This window comes from Taeniopygia guttata, chromosome 22 (assembly GCF_048771995.1).
Source record: "Taeniopygia guttata chromosome 22, bTaeGut7.mat, whole genome shotgun sequence".
In the NCBI taxonomy this organism is placed as follows: domain Eukaryota; kingdom Metazoa; phylum Chordata; class Aves; order Passeriformes; family Estrildidae; genus Taeniopygia; species Taeniopygia guttata.
Genome location: NC_133047.1, coordinates 2,272,251 through 2,291,081, shown reverse-complemented (window position 1 = coordinate 2,291,081; position 18,831 = coordinate 2,272,251). Strand labels below are relative to the sequence as shown.

General features: G+C 60.0%; 1 protein-coding gene across 5 annotated transcripts; it reads right to left on the bottom strand.

Annotated features, from left to right (window-relative positions):
• Positions 1-831: 831 nt before the first annotated feature.
• On the bottom strand, positions 832-18,031 carry RHOBTB2 (Rho related BTB domain containing 2). Of its 5 annotated transcripts, none has more exons than XM_072917638.1 (11): positions 12,516-12,687; positions 7,467-7,668; positions 6,614-6,717; positions 6,343-6,528; positions 5,242-6,257; positions 4,330-4,448; positions 3,119-3,269; positions 2,947-3,035; positions 1,867-1,972; positions 1,740-1,790; positions 832-1,506 (listed from the first exon to the last, which is right to left on the bottom strand). In XM_072917638.1, the coding sequence occupies exons 1-11, from the start codon at positions 12,545-12,547 to the stop codon at positions 1,226-1,228; spliced, it is 2,337 nt and encodes a 778-aa protein (XP_072773739.1). In that variant the 5' UTR covers positions 12,548-12,687; the 3' UTR covers positions 832-1,225. The 5 variants fall into 5 exon arrangements, with proteins under 5 accessions (XP_072773739.1, XP_072773738.1, XP_072773740.1 ...); XM_072917637.1 differs by lacking the exon at positions 12,516-12,687 and adding an exon at positions 11,127-11,397; XM_072917639.1 differs by lacking the exon at positions 12,516-12,687 and adding exons at positions 14,335-14,412; positions 17,949-18,031 and having other exon boundaries at positions 1,488-1,790.
• Between the last annotated feature and the right edge of the window lie 800 nt (positions 18,032-18,831).

Below are 18,831 nucleotides of genomic sequence, written 5' to 3'. Positions count from 1 at the left end.
CCCCACACCAGAGTCCGGTGCCAGGGCAGGGGGTGCTGGGCTCCACCCGGCCAGGGCTCTGTGTGCTGCTTGCAGTAGCTGTGTTGCAAATCCATGCGGTGCTTAGTGAGAAAAGGGCTCTGCTCAGCCCCCCAGGGCTCTGCTCAGCCCCCCAAAAACGCCCCTGCAGCCGCTCCCAGCCCCGGCACTGCGAGGGGATTTTTCAGAGGAGCTGCTGTTGACCTGCCCCGGGGGTTGGTGCCCAGGGGTCTCTGGTGGGTGTCCCCCTGTGCCCCCCGAGCATGCAGACCTGGGCACATGCAGGGTTCAGTGCCAGGGCTCAGCTCCTGGCCCAGGGAAGGCAAACAGGACTGGGAAGCAGCGGTGAGTGCCCAGGTTGTGTGAAAAGGAGGGAAAGTCGTGCTCCTACCTGAACACCGAGGGTGAGGAGCCACCACCTCGCTCCTGCATCCGAGGCTGAGCGTGGGCATGCAGCGTGGGAGGCTCCGAGGTGCTCCACGAGGCCACCGACGCCACCAGGAGCACCCCTGGGTGCTCCTCCAGCAGCAGCCTCTGCGGGGACGGGCTCCAAGGAGCTTCTCCCCATGCCAGCCGGGCAGGGTGAGGAGGTTTGGGTGCCTCCTGCCCTGCCTGGCAGCCCTGCAGGGACACGGGTGGGACAGGCAGAGCGAGTCCGATGGAAAAGCCACCGCCTGGTGTTGTACCAGGGGTTGGGTCCTGGCTGTCCCTGCCCGTCCCAGGAGCGCTGGAGGGGGTCAGGGCATCACCCCGAGCCTGGCACAAGGATGTGCCTGCCCAGCTGCTCCTCCCACACACACAGGAACCACGCCGGGCTTTTAAAATACCATTTATTACAATGGAGCCTTCCAGGCTAAAATCCCAAGCCAAGGGCTCGGGGTTGGTTTCTGGTGTGGCAGATTGAGGGAGTGGGTTTGGGTTTGGGTTTGTTTTTGTTTTTTTTTTGCTTTAAGTTTCTGTCTAAACAAAACTGAAGAGTTAAGAACAGGGAGGAGAGGACTCTGATCCTCTCTGTGCCCTGAATGAGGACAGACCCCACTTGTAGGGGAAATCCTGCAGCGCCCGGAGGCATTTGGGGACCAGCGTCCCCTGCCCTGTGCCTGACCCTGCTGTGAGTCCAAGGGGGTGGCAGCACCCCCAGAGTGGCTCCAGGTGGTGAGATGCCACCAGACACCCAAACCACACCCTAAGAGCTTCTGGTTCCAAATCAAAGTGGAAGCAGGATGTGTTTCTTCTTCTTCTTCTTCGTCATCTTCCTCCTCATGCTGATGATGTTCCAAGAAACAAAACCAATTTCCGACGACTGAGCCGCGGCACAGCCCTCGCGCCCCTGCCAAGGCGAATTTCTGCTGCTGCTGCTGCTGCTGCTCGGGCTCTGCCAGTCCTGCCGAGCCCCTGCCCGGCCACCGCCTCTGCTGCGGGGCCAGTGCCACCCCAGCCTGGCGCTGGGGCAGGGCATCCACCCTTCCTCCTCCTCCTCCTCCTCCTCCTCCTCCTCCCCGGGACGCTGCAGCCAGGGCAAGGACGGGGCTTTCAAACCACAGCCGAGGAGGAGGAGGAGGAGGAGGAAGAGGAGGCTGTGGCTGCCGACGATGAAGGAGAGGAAGAAGGGGAGGAGGAGGCGTTCCAGAAGAGCCAGCGCCTCTTGGGCTGCCGTTTCAGGTGGAGGTAGTCTTCCTTCTCCCGCTCCTTCTTCGCCCGCTGGTAGTGATCCTCCTCCTTCAGGTACCACACCGGCGGCCAGCGGTGCTTCTCGAAGTACTCCTGGTTCTCTGCGGGCACAGGGGGGGTGAGGGCAGTGCCAGCACCGCGGGGACCCCCCTGCCGCGCCCCCCGGCTGCCACTCACCTCCCGACATGGCCTTCATGTCGCGGGGGAACTTGCGGCAGACGTTGTTGTAGTTGGTGCAGATGTGGTGCAGGCACCAGTCGGCGAGCTGGTAGGCGCAGTGGAACTGGGAGAGAGGATGGGACACAGCTCAGGGCCACCAGCAACAGGCCAGCACCAGGGATTCACCTCAGTTCTCCATGGACACCCAAGGCCAGACCTGCTTGTCCAGCTCCTGGAGCTGCCAGACCCCTCTGGGTGTCACCCCCAGCCCTGCCAGACTCCTCTGGGTGTCACCTGGAGCACTCCTTGCCTTGTCAGACCCCTCTGGGTGTCACCTGCCCTGTCAGATCCCTCTGGGTGTCACCTCCTGCCCTGCCAGACCCCTCTGGGTGTCACCTGGAGCACCCCCAGCCCTGCCAGACTCCTCTGTGTGTCACCCCCAGCCCCATCAGACCCCTCTGGGTGTCACCTCCTGTCCTGCCAGACCCCTCTGGGTGTCACCTGGAGCACCCTCAGCCCCATCAGACCCCTCTGGGTGTCACCTGGAGCACCCCCAGCCCCATCAGACCCCTCTGGGTGTCACCTGGAGCACTCCTTGCCTTGCCAGACCCTTCTGGGTGTCACCTCCTGCCCTGCCAGACCCCTCTGGGTGTCACCTGCCCTGTCAGATCCCTCTGGGTGTCACCTGGAGCACCCCCAGCCCCATCAGACCCCTCTGTGTGTCACCTCCTGCCCTGCCAGACCCCTCTGTGTGTCACCTGGAGCACCCCCTGCCCTGTCAGACCCCTCTGGGTGTCACCCCCAGCGCCATCAGACCCCTCTGGGTGTCACCTGGAGCACCCCCTGCCCTGCCAGACCCCTCTGTGTGTCACCTGGAGCACCCCAGCCCTGCCAGACCCCTCTGGGTGTCACCCCCAGCCCCATCAGACCCCTCTGGGTGTCACCCCCAGCCCTGCCAGACCCCTCTGGGTGTCACCTGGAGCACCCCCAGCGCCATCAGACCCCTCTGGGTGTCACCTGGAGCACCCCAGCCCTGCCAGACCCCTCTGGGTGTCACCTGGAGCCCCCCAGCCCTGCCAGCACAGGCTCCTGTCCTACCTGAGCCAGCTCCAGGAACACGAGCACGTCCCCGTCGATGTCCACCATCATCTGCGCCGCCTCCATCAGGCCGGTGACCGTGTACTGCTCTGCACGGGGGGACACGGCGGGTCGGGGGGTGGCTGGCACGGGGTGACAGTCACCCTGCTGCACCTCAGCCACCCGGACTCACCTGTCAGAGCCACCAGGTGCGGCAGGCAGAGGCGGTTGGCGAGGATGATGAGCTTCATGTCGTCCAGGTCGGGGCTGGAGCTGAACTGGCCCGTGTACAGGTACTCCAGCACCGCCCGCATGCAGCTCTTGCTGGTGTGAGGAAGTGCCACCTGCCAGACACACACACCCTGTCACCTCCTGGCCGGCTGTGCCACCCTCCCAGCAGCTCTCCTTGATAGTAAAAGGGTTTAAAATCATGGGGATTTAAGGTTGAAAGGAAAATTAAGCTTAGTAGGCCCTGGAAAAAATAAATACCCATGGTACATGAAGGCCTCGTACCTTGCTAGAGCTGCACCTGTGTAGCTTGTAGGTGATAAATTATATAATTGTTGGATGTGATGATTGTTTAGTAATTAAATATAATTACTGTTTAATCGTAAGAATAATGATAAGAAACTGTGGTCAGGGGCCTAAGAAAGATCATGAGAAACTCATGTCAATGTATACAATAGAACAATATAAGTTTAATAATTAATATGTAAGTAAAATACGTTCAGCTCAAAAGCCGTGTGGGAGTGTCAGATTTGGGTTTGTACCCCTGATTCCCAGAGCTCTCAATAAAAGCACCTGTAGATAATCATATCCCATGATGATGTGTGTTTCTAAACAACGTAAATTTAATAATTAATATGTAAGTTATAGAAGGATAGAATATAAAAATACATTAAACCCCAAAGCCGTGTCGGAGGCAGATTTGGGTCTGCACCCCTGATTTCAGAGCTCTCAATAAAAGCATGTGCAAATAATCATATCCCATGATGATGTGTGTTCCTAAACAATGTAAATTTAATTATAAATATGTAAGTTATAGAAGGATAGAATATAAAATACGTTCAGCTCGAAAGCCATGTTGGAGTGTCAGATTTGGGTCTGCACCCCTGATTTCAGAGCTCTCAATAAAAGCACCTGCATGGAATCACATCCCGTGATTCTGTGTGCTCCTGAACAATGTAAATTTAATAATTAATATATAAGTTATATATACAATAGAAGAATGTAAGTTTAATAATTAATATGTAAGTTATATAAGGATAGACTATAAAATACGTTCAGCTCCAAAGCCGTGTGGGAGTGTCAGATTTGGGTCTGTAGCCCTGATTTCAGAGCTCTCAATAAAAGCAGCTGCATGGAACCACACCCCGTGGTTCTGTGTGTTCCTGACCATCTCACCTCGTTGGTGGAGCTCTCCACGAAGGGGCCACCGAACATCGCGGCCATCCAGTCGCAGCTGGAGATGAGCAGGGGCTTGTGGGCACTGATAGCACCGTCATCCAGCACGAAGGTGACATCTGGGGACAAGCACAGGACCTGGGGCTCAGCCACAAAACCCCTCACCCCGGGGAAAGCAGAGGGAAGGGCACAGAGCCTGCCATATCCTCTATTTTCCCCTAAATTTTCTCTCATTTTTATCCAGCATTTCCTGCCAGCTCAGAGCAGCATGGGGAAGTGCCTCAGCAGCGCTCTGCCTATTCCAAGGGGTTTTCCCCTTGGAAATTCCAAGGTGTTTTCCAAGGGGAAAACCTGGGAAGCAAATGTCACACCTAAACTTGAGTCCTTGGAGAGCTGGGAAGGAGGTGGGGATCTCCTGCCCTGCTCTCCACAGCTTCTCCCAGGGGTGTGCGAGGGCCACCACAAATCTGTCCCTGACAGGGACGGCCTGACCATATTAGGATCCATCTCCATGAAACAAATCCAGCCGGAGGGAGGCTGGGACATTCACGTCCCCCTGGGATGTCACCTCGTGCTGGTGGCTCGTGGTGCTCGCTGCAAAGCCGGGGAAATCCTACTAAGGGCACTTGCTCCTCATAAATCAGGATGACCCCTGTGAAAATCCAGTCTGGGAGAGAAGGAAGTCGCCTTTGCAACTCTTCCATAAATAAACAGAGCTGCTGGGCCAGCTGGGCAGCAGGAAACCCTGGGGAAGGGCTTCACACTCACTTTCTCGGGGAAAAAAAGGTGACAAAAATTCCCCAAACAGCAAAGTGTGACCAAAAACCCTGGGGGAGCACACAGAGCAAAGCCAGGAGCTCCGAGCCCCCACCCACCCCAAAAAGGACCAGGCTGCTGCTCCAGGAGCCGTACCCGAAAAAGTCCCCTTGGCCAGGCATTCCTTCACCCGGTTTGTCCTCCGGACGTGGAAGGCTTTGGTGATCTCCTGGTTCATGAACGCCTCGTTGTTGAGGATGTTGGCCACCATCATGCGCAGGTCGAACACCTCCAGCAGCTCGGCGATGTGGGCGATGTGCATGAGGTCCCGCTCGTTCTCGTCCAGCTCGCCCGTGTACAGGTACTTCAGCACGGCCCGGAAAGGACCCGGCTGGATGGACGCGTCCATCTTCACCACCACCATCAGCTTGGACTTGTAGGTCAGCGGGTCCTCGGCCATCTCCTCCTGGATGCTGGCGAAGGCCCGGCTCCAGGAGGAGAGGTTCCGGCCCCGCCGCAGCCCGCGCTCGCCGTTCTCGTAGCGGTCGCCCCGCAGGATCCCGTCACTGGTGGAGGCTCTAAGGCACGGTTTGCGCTGGCCGGGTCCGGCCTCCTCGGCGCTCTCGCAGATGTCGAAGCTGGCGGCCCTCAGGAGGAAATCCCGCCCGTGGTGCCTCTCCTCCTGGTGCAGCATCCGCTCGGCGGCCGTCAGCCCGCCGCCGTGCCCCGCCGTGCTCTGCTGGTCCTCCTCGCTCAGGTCCATGAGGAACAGGTCGTAAAACTTGGAGGAGGAGGTGGAGAGGTAGATCTTGTGTGCGTAGATTTTGATCTTCTCTTGCAGCACCAGGATGACGTCCGCGCACAGGGGGTCCTCCAGAAGGTGGGCTGGACGCTCCTCGTTGTTGGAAGGGGGGTCTGGGACGATGATGATGGGAGGAGGGGGCTTGGGGGGCAGGAAGGGGGCTTGGAGCAGGGGCCGCTGCACGTTGCGCAGGTGGGACTTCCAGAACTGCAGGTGGCGGCGGGAGATGAGGGCGGCACGGATGGCATTGTCAAAGACGTCCTTGACGCCGAACTGGGCCACCACGCTCGTCTCGTAATAAGGGATCCCCAACTCCTTGGCGACCTCCCTGCCCTTCTCTGGGGGAAGGATCTCGTTAGGTTTAATTGGCCTGAAAGAGACAGGAGATAATTAAAGAAGAGACTTCTTCAGATAAGGAGGGCAGGCAGGGATGTCTCCAGGGCACGAGGTCCCACCTGGCCAAGGGTCGCCGTGCCCGGTTGACGGCCTCCAGGTCGGCGTAGCGCAGGTCGAGCTGGCAGCCCACCAGGATGACGGGGGCGCGGGGGCAGAAGTGTTTGATCTCCGGGTACCACATGGTCTTCACATGGTGCAGGGAGTTGGGGTTGGCGATGGAGAAGCACAAAACCACAACGTCGGACCTGTGATGGGACAAGGGAGGGGTCGAGGTGCGGTTTGGGGACTCCCTCCCTGCCCAGGGTAGCGCCGGGCTCTGCCTCTCCCTACCTGCCGTAGGCAAAGCGCCTGTCCTTGTGGTGGTCACCAAAGGTGTCCCAGAGGCGCAAGGACACGCTGACATCGTCTACCACATCCCGGGAGCGCTCCAGCACCTGCGGGAACAGAAACCATCCAGCTCCTCAGTCCCTGAGGACAACAACAACAGCAGGGCTGTCCCCACCGCGGGGAGTCAGTCACAACCCCGCTGCAAGCAGGACACAGCTCCACCTCCTCGGGACCCCAAGGGGTGTCCATGAGCCCCCGCAGCACCCTCAGCAGCCCTGGGACCCTGGCAGGGCTCAGGAACCCCCCTGGACAGAGCCCCCAGAGACACTGGCTGTGATCTCTGTCCATGGAAAAGAGTTTTCAATCTTACAGGGTGAATTACAAGCTCTGAGTGTTTGATATGAGTAATAATTAAGTGTGGCACGGGTGCAAAAGTAAAATTTTAGGATTCTAGATTAGGGGTTCAGAGGGGACAAGATGGAGGAAATTGGGTGTGTCTTGTCCTTTTTCTCCTTCTTCATGCCCTCCATGTTTCACTGTGCTGTTGGCATTTTTCTGTTGGTTCAGGCTGGGGACACACTGTCCAACGTAGGTGACAGATATTGGCACGTTATTGTAAATCCAGCACAGGTAGTTTGTGGTATTTAATGTTTGTACCATCCCACTGAGGGCAGAGCCCCACACGCTGCCCTGCAGGACAGAGCTGCGGCAGGGCAGCAGAACATGGTAGAGATAAACAGAATAAACAACCTTGAAACAGCACAGACCAATTATGGCTTCTGCTTTGGCAGCGGGGCTGACAGACAGAGACTTTTACAATCTCGGGATCATCAATACCTCAGATTCCGACACTCACCTCCTGGCAGACGCGGTACTGGTCGATGGCCCACACCGTGGGCACGTGGGTGGCGAGGAGCTGGTACTGGGTCAAGGTGGCGTTGCAGGCACGGGCACAGATGAGCCGGGTCTTGCCCACCGCGTTGTCCCCGACCACGACGCACTTGATGGTTTCTACGTTTGGCCTCTCATAATCCATGTCAGAATCCATTAATTGGGACCTGCGAGGGGAAGGAGGGCTCGGCAAACCCAGCCAGGACCAGCCAGGGGGTGTCTCCAGGGCACCACAGGGGCACCAAGCAGGAGGATGCTGACACTCCCTGGCAGCCCGGGGAAGCTCTGCAGCAGCTGCTCAGCCCTTCCCAGCTCGCTCTGCCCGCCAGTCCCCTTTAAAATTTCATGTTCTGGTGGCAGGGTGGCTGCTGTGCCACGTCAGACACATGGCCTGCGTTGGATTGTGCCCTCCTCCCTCCTGGCTCTCCGGCTCATGCTTGTTCATGTGAGATGAGGCTTTTTTTTTTTGCCTCTGCCTTCCTCCTCTTCCTTTTCTCCATCTCCAGCATTTGCAAGAGAAGCTTCCAGACCGCCTGACCGAGTGCACAGGCGGGCACTGCCAGGCTCTGCTGCCTGGCAGGGGACACTGACCTGGCCCCCTTTTCCCACCCCATTCCCAGCGGGATATTTTCTCAAAGCTAAGAGCAGCAAGAAGAAACTCCTTAGTTTTCCCAGAGCCACGGGGATTGGGAGAGCTCCCAACACTCCTGAGAGAGACGTTGGTGCTGTGGGTGCTGCAGAGCTGATGAGCAGCACCCAGGTGTGCCCAGGTGTGCCCAGGTGTGCCCAGGTGTGCCGCCCATTCCCTGCTCAAAGCCAGAGCCTAAATCAGCCAGAATTAACTCAGCACAGCATGAACCCGAGGGATTATATGGTTGCCAGGGGAAAAAGCAGTGAGGGGATTGAGGGATAGCAAAAAGGACAAAAAAACCCACATCCCAATTTCTGTGAACTTCCCAAGGCCACAGATCTCTTTCCCCTTGGGATACAAAGGAGGACAAAACCCCCACATCCCAATTTCTCTGAAATTCCCAAGGCCACAGATCTATTCCCCCTTGGGATACAAAGGAGGACAAAACCCCCCCACATCCCAATATCTCTGAACTTCCCAAGGCCATGGATCTCTTCCCCCTTGGGATAGCAAGGAGGACAAAAACCCCACATCCCAATTTCTCTGAACTTCCCAAGGCTACAGATCTCTTCCCCCTTGGGATAGCAAAAAGGACAAAGACCCCCACATCCCAATTTCTCTGAACTTCCCAAGGCCACAGATCTCTTCCCCCTCGTCGATCCCTCCTGGCAGCGGCCTCCCGAGCTGCTATAATAAACCACCAGCGCAGTGAGCGAAAATACCCGGTAACGATGGCAACGGAGCCCTGCACGTGGGACCACAGCTCCCCAAACCGGCAGCCTGGCAAGGACTTCCCAATGTGAGCACCTCCCTGCGTGTGCAGCTCCCCGGGCACACCTGGATCCACGGGGCAGCACAAATCCTGCTCACTTCAGGTGCTTCCACACCGGGCAAAACTTCTCTGAGTAGCTGTCACCCCCTCCATCCTTTGGGATGCAGGGAATTCGTCCCAAAGGCATTGAAAACCAGGAGCAGCAGCAGGGCAGGTGGGCTCCTTCCCCATGAGCTGCTCAAAATCCATTTCCATCCCCCTCTGCTGCCATCCCCTGTCCCCTGCTCCTCCCTCAGCTCTTTAGGACCAGGAGTTATCCGGGGTGTGAGTGCTCGGGGAGCTTTGCTGGGGTTATTTTTAGGCCCAGCCGTGCTCCATTGGGATGGCACAGGAATGACAACTGCAGGTGGCACTCGGGATGTTTGTCCCTTGTGGGGAGCTCAGCCCACCCCCAGCCAAGCCAGCTCGGAAAATCTGGTGCCTCATGGGAATTAAAGGCTAAATCCTTGTGGGATCGGTGCCTGCTGTGAGGAGGGGGAGAGGGAGACAGCAGCAGGGACAAAAATTAGGTTCTCAATAAAGCAGAACATCATTGGGGAGCTCTGTCAGCCCCACAGGGCAGCGGGGGGGTCACAGCCTCTCACCCATGGCACCACCCCAGCAGGGGCTGAACCTTTTCAAGCCCCCTCCTCACCTTCCCCACCATCATTCTCTCCTGGGAACAGCTCCAAAACCCACCGGAGAGTAAAAATAACCCGGGATGCTGCGAGATCGGAGTTCCCCCCGGAGGAAAAGCTCTTCCCACAGGAGCACGGCTGCTCCAGCCAGCAGCCCCCCAGCCCCCCACCCAAACCACGGGCACCCAATTCACACCCACACCCCCCCAAGGAGAACCCCAAAATTGCTCCTTCCAACCTCCCAGCCCGCGGTTGCCACGGCAACTGCACCATCACCCCGGGAGCGGTCGCTTAGCAACTCCCAGGCTCCAAATCCTCCATCCCGCACTTCTCTAGGGGAGGAGAACCCCCAAACCGGGGCGAAACCGCCCCGAAACGGCAGCGATGCCCAGAAATAACGGGGTGCAGAGGGAACGGGGCCCGGGCGGCCCCGCGGAAGCCGCCGGGGCTATGGAGGCCGCGGCGGGAGGCGGTGCGGGAGAAACGGAGAAACGGGGCCCCGAGCGGGGCTGCAGCACGGCCGGGGCCGGGGATGCGGCGGGCGGGGACACCGGGATCGGGGTGTGGGGTATAGCAGAGGGCTCGGGGGGCACCGGGATTGGGGTGCGGGAATCGCAGAGGGCTCGGGGAGCACCGGGATTGGGGTGCGGGCATGGCAGAGGGTTCGGGGAGCACCGGGATTGGGGTGCGGGCATGGCAGAGGGCTCGGGGAGCACCGGGATTGGGGTGCGGGGTATGGCAAAGGGCTCGGGGAGCACCGGGATTGGGGTGCGGGGTATAGCAGAGGGCTCGGGGAGCACCGGGATTGGGGTGCGGGAGGTTGGGGAGGGAGCAGGGAGCACCGGGATTGGGGTGCGGGAATGGCAGAGGGCTCGGGGGGCACCGGGATTGGGGTGCGGGCATCGCAGGGGGGCTCGGCAGGAACCGGAGCGGGTGCGGGCATCGCAAGGGGGCTCGGGGGTGTCCCCAGCACCCGAACCGGGGCTGTGGGGCATTGCAAAGGGGGCAGGAAGCACCGGGAGAGGGTGCGGGGCATGGAGAGGAGGTCGGGGAGGACCCAGGCCAGGCGTGCGGGGCTTCAGGAGAAGGTTGAGGGTGCTGGCAGCGCCCGGCTCGGGGTGCGGGACATCGCAAGGAGACTGGGGAGGACCTAGGCCGGGGATGCGGGGCACCGCAAGGAGCTTGGGGGGGCTCGGAGCACCCGGTTCGGGGGTGCGGGGTAATGGTGAGGAGCTTGGGGGTGCTCGGAGCACCCGGCTCGGGGGTGCGGGGTGATGGTGAGGGGCTCGGGGGTGCTCGGAGCACCCGGACGGGAAGCACCGGGAGGGGGAAGGGGGGTGCGGGACACGGCGAGGCGGGCTGGAGAACACCGGGAACCGGCGTGAGGCATAGCGAGGGGGGGAGAGGGGGCTCCAGCCACCCGGCTCGGGGGTGCGGGGCACGGCGAAGGGGTCTCGCTGTCCCCCCATCCGGCCCGGGCGGGATGATGCGCGGAGGCGGAGCGGGACGCGGGGCGGAAGCGCGGGGGGGTCCCCCGGTACTTACACCAACACAGACGAAGCGGCGGCTCCCAGGGGCCGGGGCCGGGCTCGCCCCTCCGGACATGGCCACGGCGCTGCTGGGCCGGGCAGGGCTGGGCAGCTCAGGGCCGGGCCCGCGGGGGCCCATGGCGGCTCCTCGGCCGCCCCGATCTCCGCATCCGCGGCCCGCTGCGCTGCGCTGCGCGGAGCCCTGCGCGGAGCCCTGCGCGCTGCCCTGCGCGCTGCAGTCGCGCCCGCCCCGCCTTTCATTCACAAAAAACAAGCGGAGCCCGCCCAGCCCCGCCCCGGCTCCCCCCATCCCCCCTCCGCTGCCGCGCATTGGCTCCGGGAACCGGGGGGGACGGGGGGGTCCGGGCATCCTGCCGCGCATGGGGACCCGTTGTGGCTCCGAATTCTGCCGTGGGACCCCCCCCCATCCTCCCCTAAACCTCCCTCGCAGGGGTTTTGGCATGTCCCCCGAAATCCGCCTTGAGACCCAATAATGTCCTCTCACCACCCCTTGCAGGGGGCTCCGTCTTGCCCCCACAATTCTGCCTCCGGACCCACATCGTGTCGCTAATTCTCCCTTGCAGGGGACTCTGCTGTGCCTCCCCAATCCTGCCTTCCATGCGACACCATCCTGGCCCTAAAACCCTCCCACACAGGGAGCTCCGGCCTGCCCCCAATCCTGCACTCCATGGATCCCTATCCTCCATCTGCCCTACCCTGCCCCTCTCACCCTGCCCTCCATCCTCTGTGACATCCATAGGGGGGATGACACCCTCATCCCCCCTAAACATCACCTCCATCCTTCCTCTGCACCCCCCAGTCCTGATCTGAGGAAGGGGTGCACCCTCTCCTGCATCCCTCTGAGATCTTTCCCTCCCCCCAAATTTCAGAGGTGCCAGCTCCCAGCTGGGCCGTGTGTGGTGCTGCTGGTGGAGGAGACCCCTCACAAGCCCCACAGCCCCCCCCGGAGCACCCCAAAACCCTCACAGGGCTTCTCTTGGTGGGGAGCGAACTGCTCCATCCCTCCGTGCCCTCCAAGCGCACAGGCCACACGCTGCGATCCTGCCCTTTTTGCAGCCCTCTCCTCACCCCTAGGGCACCTCCCCAAAAATCTGAACCCTCGGGGCACAAAAAAACCTCCGAGTCATCTTTTGCAGCGCGGCTGCCGGGAATGCGCCGCCGGCCGCGCTGCTCTGACCCCGTCCATCCGCATCATGTGATGCTCTCCATCCCTTCCCGAGCCTTCCAGCCGCTTTCCCTGCCCATCCCCGCCCCGGGGCCGCGCTAAGCTCGGCCCCCTGCCCGGCCTGACGCCGTTCCGCCCGTTCCAGGCCCGTTCCGAGGCTGCCGCTGATGCCCAACCCGGGCACGGCCCCCCCAGCCCGGCCGCCGGTCCCCGCCTCACCGAACTCGCAGCACGGGGATCTGTCTCTCCATAGCAGAAGGAGATGGAGCCGCTAATTTGGGGAGGGGAAAGCTCTTTTGGGTTTGGAGACGGCAAAAGGCAGCTCCCGGTAATGCCTTGGTGGCCACGCCGGGACCGGGAGGCGGCGGAGATGCGGAAAAGCCGCCCCGGGAGATGCGGGAAAGCCGCCCCGGGGGCTGCAGAACCCCGAGAGTTGCGGAAAAGCCGCCCCGGGAGATGCGGAAAAGCCGCCCCGGGAGATGCGGGAAAGCCGCCCCGGGAGCTGCAGAACCCCGGGAGATGCGGGAAAGCCGCCCCGGGAGCTGCAGAACCCCGGGAGATGCGGAAAAGCCGCCCCGGGAGATGCGGAAAAGCCGCCCCGGGAGCTGCGGAAAAGCCGCCCCGGGAGATGCGGAAAAGCCGCCCGGGAGATGCGGAAAAGCCGCCCCGGGAGCTGCGGAAAAGCCGCCCCGGGAGATGCGGAAAAGCCGCCCCGGGAGATGCGGAAAAGCCGCCCCGGGAGCCGCGGAAAAGCCGCCCCGGGGGCTGCAGAACCCCGGGAGCAGCCGAACTGCAGAACCCGGAGCTTTCTGCTTCTTGGAGTGGGTCACGGGGAAGGAAGGAACACGTAGAGCTTGTTTGCCAGCCGCATGATTTGGCTTATTTGCTCTCTTGTAGCAGGTGCTTAATTGTGGCAGAAAGGGTTCCCGGCAGCTTTCTGGGCAGCCAAATTCCCCTGGCAGCCAGGCAAAACAAAAGCACGATTGTCACCCGCAGGAGGAACGCTCCGGCTGCTCTCGGGCCTCCTTCCCGGGAAAAAAGGTTTCCCGGCAGGAGAGAGCTGGAGGATGGAGGCACCCAGGTGGGCACGGGCCGGGGGAGAGGGGTCGGGAGCGGCTGTGGGGTGTGGGTGCTGCTCGCAGCCCCTCTCCTCCGAGGGAGGAGGAACACAAGTCTCAGCTGACTGTTCCCCAGCGAGCCCACGCCGTGGCAAGGCTTGGCACGGCACGGAATGGCACAGCATGGCACAGCTGCCCAGTGCCATCCCCCTTCCCTCAGCGCCGCGATCTCAGCAGGGCTGTGATCCATTAAAAGGCATTTTGCTTCCTGCTCCCATCTCTGGAGTTTTAAACCTGTCCCCAAGGAATTCCGTCTGTCGGGCTCCATGATCCTGACTCCACACCCACGGCTGAGCTCTGGGGGTCCCACCAAGCCCCTTTTTCACCCCACAGCATCCTCCTCCCTCCATCTCCCACTCCCCAGCCAGGAATGAAGAAGCCCTCAAGGAGATCCAAGATCCGAGCAGGCATTGCTCCAGCCCCAGTAAAATTTACGCCTCTCCAGTTTAAAGCCAGGGCATTTCCACCCGTGCCCAGTGCTGCCAGGAGCCTGCCCAGCCTCACTGGGGACAGCATGCAGCAATCCAAACCCAGACCCATTTTCCTTATGCTCCTTGGATGCTCTGCAACCACTGCAGCTTTCCTGGCTCTGCCCCCCACCCTGCCCCCCAAATCCAGCATCATCCACCTTGCAAGGGGCTGAAAGCCTGGCACAGACCAAGGCCATGCATCCGTCACTGGAAAAAGCAGATTTAGGAGAGAGAGACCCCAAAAACCCCGGGCAGCCCTGGACTACAAACTCCCAAAGCCCCTGGGACCCTGCCTTTGCCTTCCTCTGCTGTTTCCTCCCTCATCCACGGGGAACGGAGGCGTTGCTGTGGCGGGGGTGGGATGGGAGCAAAGAGCAAAGTCCCCGGAGAAAGTGGCCGGTGGAAAAGCGCCAGGAGCAGGGGCGGGAGGAGGCGGCAGGAGATACTTACAGGCTGTGAGCCATGGCTGTCATCTTCCCGGCGGGGCTGCCCTTCCCTGGGCTTTCCATCGCTCTCTCTTGGCAGGCTCTGCGAGGAGAGGGCGCAGGGATCTGTGAGATCACCCCAAATCCCAAAGCCACCCCCTCCCCACCCGCTGTCACCTCCCAGCCCTGGGGACACGAAGGTGTTGGGAAGGCGAGTTCTGGGCTGGCCAAGCAGCGTGCTGGTGTGGGGACAGAGCTGTCCCTTGTCTCCCCATTGTCCCCGTATCTCGCTTCCAGCTCTGCCCTCCTCATGCCAAAACACATCAATCCATGGAACGCACACAGACGTGTCCCCTGCTCTGAATTCCCCAGGGACAACCTCCCCTCAGCCCCAGCACCTCCACCCTCGGGCTGAGAGCCTTCCCTGTGGCTCTGAGCTCCCTGGGCCATGCCTGGCTCCTGGGGTGGCCAGCAGGCCACCGAGTCCCCTGGCATGGTGGCTTTGGCCAACCTGGAGCGAGGCAGGGCACAGGGCTGTCCCTCCTTCCCTGCTGCATCCTGCTCAGGAGCAGAGTCCAGCTGGGATTTGCTCCTGGCAAAGCCAGCAGAGTGCTGGCTGTGGGCAGGGAGTGGGTTCCAGGCACCCACCACCGTGCTGGATCCATCCATGGATCCATCCATGGATCCATCCATGGATTCACCAGGAAGAGCAGCAAGCGTTCCCCCCTCTGTTTTGCTTCTCTAAAATCCCAAATGCTGCATTTTTGCTTCCTGGATGAGGCTACAAGAGGTCTCCTTGCTCAAAGCAGCTGCTCCAAGCGCCCCATGGGCCCTCCAGACCCATCAGCAGCCAGGGAGGGAGGTGGCAGCTCAAAAAAATGGCATTTACAGGCTCAGTATCCAACCAGAGCCGGGAGAAATCTTCAACCAGAACTTTGCAAAAATTGCAAAACCCAACGTTGATGGGGGAACTGTGGGGGCAAAATGACACCTTGGGAGGAGAGGTGGGGAGCAGAGCCTGGGAAACAGAAGGAAAGGTCTAAACCAAGCAAATAAAAGAACAATTTTGCACCTTCCATGCCCTGCAAAAGCAGCTGTTGGAGCGCCAGGAGTTTGGGGGAGCTCTGCAAATTCCCTGCAGGCAGAAATTCTCTGGATGCCATGTCCCAGCCCTGGAATCAGCCCTGACCCAGCCCAGGTGCCAGCTCACCCTGCCATCGATAGGGCTGCAGCGCTCCAGGGATCATCACTCAGCTTATAAATATTTAAACCCAGAAGGAGCCCTGCACTCCTGTAAAACCCAGCTCCTCAACAAACCCAGATCCCTTCGCCCCAGCGCTGAGCCAACGAACATTTGAGGCTCTCCAGACGGATTTTTGCAGCTGAAAACCAGGTCAGGGCAAAATTCAAGGTCTGGATCCATCCGTGCAGCATTTCTGGGATGTGCTGCATTCACCATGCCGGGGGTGCAGAAGGAGCTGCTGGGATGGGATCACAGCCCAGGTTGTGCTTGTTCCCCACAGTCCAGGCAGGTTTTGGGGGGCACGGCCGGTCCCACACCCGGGGAAAAGCTGCAGCTGCAGCCTGGAGCACTGACAGGCTGCTCCAAGCAGGATTCACAGTTTCATACAGCATTAAGAGCTGCTGACGCCTCGTGAAAAAACTGTGAAAAGCTTCTATTTTGGGGAAAGTTCCTCTTATAACGGTGCATCCTGTGGCTTCTCTGTTTCCCTTTTGCTCCTGGTTTCTCTTGCTACAGAGAGCAGTGCAGAAAATAGGTGGATGATGTTGCCAGCCAGCCTGGGCTCTTGGTCAGAAAAGCAAAATAACCCTCCAAGCCACCCCCAGCCTAGGAATTCATTCTCATGCCGCACCTGGGTGGGGGCCTGGGGTGAAAAAGGAGAAAATGGGACCCTCCTGGGACTTGTTTCTGGGCATGGGGCGTGGAGGGCTTGGTGGGGTTGGATATTTCCTGATAAGGAGAAAATGTTGGGTTTGTTGGTTTAGACTTCTCCCTCTGGTGTCAGACCTTCCCTGAACTCTCCTCCCTCGGCTGCTCCCAACCACTGTGGTCGTGCCATCAGCTCCCACTATTCCCCCATTAAAAAATAAAAGGGATTAAAACATGAGAGAACCAGGAGTGTGTCTCCAAGCAACTGTCTCCAAGTAGGGATGGAGAGCAGAGAAGGAGAAGCTGAGTGGGGAGAAAACTTCTGGAGATCCCAGAGGAGAGAGGGAGGGAGGGAACAGCAGGAAAAGAGAGAATGGGGGTGAAGCAGCAGCCCTGGGGCAGGAGGATCTCCCTCTTTCATCACCCCAGCTCTGCTTGTGAAGCAGCTCCAGGGTTCCCCGAGGCACTTTGTACCCCAGGGGCGAGGGAAGGGCGGCAGCGAAGGGCACACAGGCAGAGAGGTGACCCAGGTGGCTTCATGGCCATGCTGGTGACTGGCCAGGAGCCACCAGCAGCTCTGAGTGGCTTCATGGCCATGCTGGTGACTGGCCAGGAGCCACCAGCAGCTCTGAGTGGCTTCATGGCCATGCTGGTCACTGGCCAGGGGCCACCAGCAGCCCTTAGTGGCTTCATGGACATGAGACACCAACAGCCCTGAGTGATTTCATGGCCATGTTGATGATTGCCAGGAGCCACCAACAGCCCTGAGTGGCTTCCTGGCCATGTTGATGATGGCCAGGAGCCACCAGCAGCCCTGAGTGGCTTCATGGCCATGCTGGTGACTGGCCAGGAGCCACCAACAGCCGTGACCGAAACATTGAGCAGCACCTCCGGCTTTATCCGCGGTTTTATCTCCCCTTCCCGTGGGAGAGCGGGCCCAAATCCGTGCTGGAAAACTCCCTGCCCGCACATCCCGGCGTCTCCTCACACGTGGCTCTGCCCTGAGTGCCACCAAGGCACCCCACAGCCCCACACCCCAATTCTCCACAGCTCCAAGGGGTCGTGAGTGAAGGAGGGGCTGCATCACCCCTGGGCACCGGGAAAAGCCTCGGGGGCTCTTGGAGCTGTTCCTTGGATGATCCAGCCCTTCTCCCACACAATTCCCTCATTTCTCAACTCTCAGAGCCTCTGCATTCCCCCCCAAATTCCCGGTGGAGAATCCCTCAGCCTGTCTCTCCATCCCCATGGGCACGGGGAAAAGCCTGGGGGGCTCTTGGAGCTGTTCCTAGGGCAGGATGATCCAGCCCTTCTCCCGCACAATTCCCTCATTTCTCAACTCTCAGAATCTCTGCATTCCCCCACAAATTCCGGGTGGAGAATCCCTCGGCCTGTCTCTCCATCCCCATGGGCACCGGGAAAAGCCTCGGGGGCTCTTGGAGCTGCTCCTAGGGCAGGATGATCCAGCCCTTCTCCCACACAATTCCCTCATCTCTCAACTCTCAGAATCTCTGCATTCCCCCACAAATTCCGGGTGGAGAATCCCTCAGCCTGTCTCTCCATGGCCCCTGGGCACCGGGAAAAGCCTCGGGGGCTCTTGGAGCTGTTCCTAGGGCAGGATGATCCAGCCCTTCTCCTGCACAATCCCCTCATTTCTCAACTCTCAGAGCCTCTGCATTCCCCCACAAATTCCCGGTGGAGGATCCCTCAGCCTGTCTCTCCATCCCCATGGGAATGGGGGATGATTTTACCTGAGCGCAGCGGTTCTGCTCTTCCCTCCCTCCAGCAGCCGCTTCTCTTTCCAGGTGCGAGCAGCCCGGACAGGCAGCACCCATTTTATACCCTCGCCCATGTGATCCAAACAAATGCCCTAGGGATGAGTTTTTGCACTGACACAACTCAAGGGGCTGGGACTAAAAACCTGTTGGACCACAATCCCAGCTGGACGGACAGGAATTTTCCACTCTGGGTGCGCCACCACACACCGCGTCTCCCTGCTCACCCCCCAAAAAAATCCCATTTCCCTGCAGTTCCCAAGTTTTTCAGACTCGTTCCTAAATGTTTCCTCTGCTACAGCTGGAAAAATGACCCATGGGATGGTTCCACCATGGAAGGGATGGATGGGAAGTGTGAAAGGATATGTTTGAGGTGCTGATTGCATCTAAAATCTGCAAAGCTTTTAATTTTCTCATGATCTGTGGGGGAAAACAAACAAACAAACAAACAAAAAAAACCCCAACACAGCAGAAGGTGCCAACCAGGGTGAAAAATGGGGAGAATCCTTTGCTCCTGGAAAAGGAAACTCCCTGCAGCCTCAAGGCCTGCACAGGCTGGACGGTGATTTTAGGAGCTGCCCAGCCTGGGGGTCCTGCTCTGGGGGGCTCCTCAGGGATCCAGGGAAGGAAGGTGGGTCCCAGGTGAGTCCGAGTGAGCAGAAATTCCTGGGATGGGAGCTGGAAAAGAGATGGAGAGCTCTGAACGGGATGGGTGAGTCAATGGGAACCGGGGAAATGGCCACGGGCCACGGAAAGGAGCCACGAGCGTGACTCAGTGGGACCGAGCGGTGACTCCGTGGGAAAGGAGGGAGGCGATGCCAGGGGATAATGGGATTATGGAGCAGGAGGAACCCCTTGG

Coding starts and splice junctions, on each gene's coding strand:
- RHOBTB2 (XM_072917637.1), bottom strand. CDS start 11,371: ATGAAAGGCGGGGCGGGCGCGACTGCAGCGCGCAGGGCAGCGCGCAGG. Junction 3,036..3,118: donor GCACCTGGTGGCTCTGACAG/GTGAGTCCGGGT, acceptor CCCCCCGTGCAG/AGCAGTACACGGTCACCGGC. Junction 1,791..1,866: donor CATGAAGGCCATGTCGGGAG/GTGAGTGGCAGC, acceptor CTGTGCCCGCAG/AGAACCAGGAGTACTTCGAG.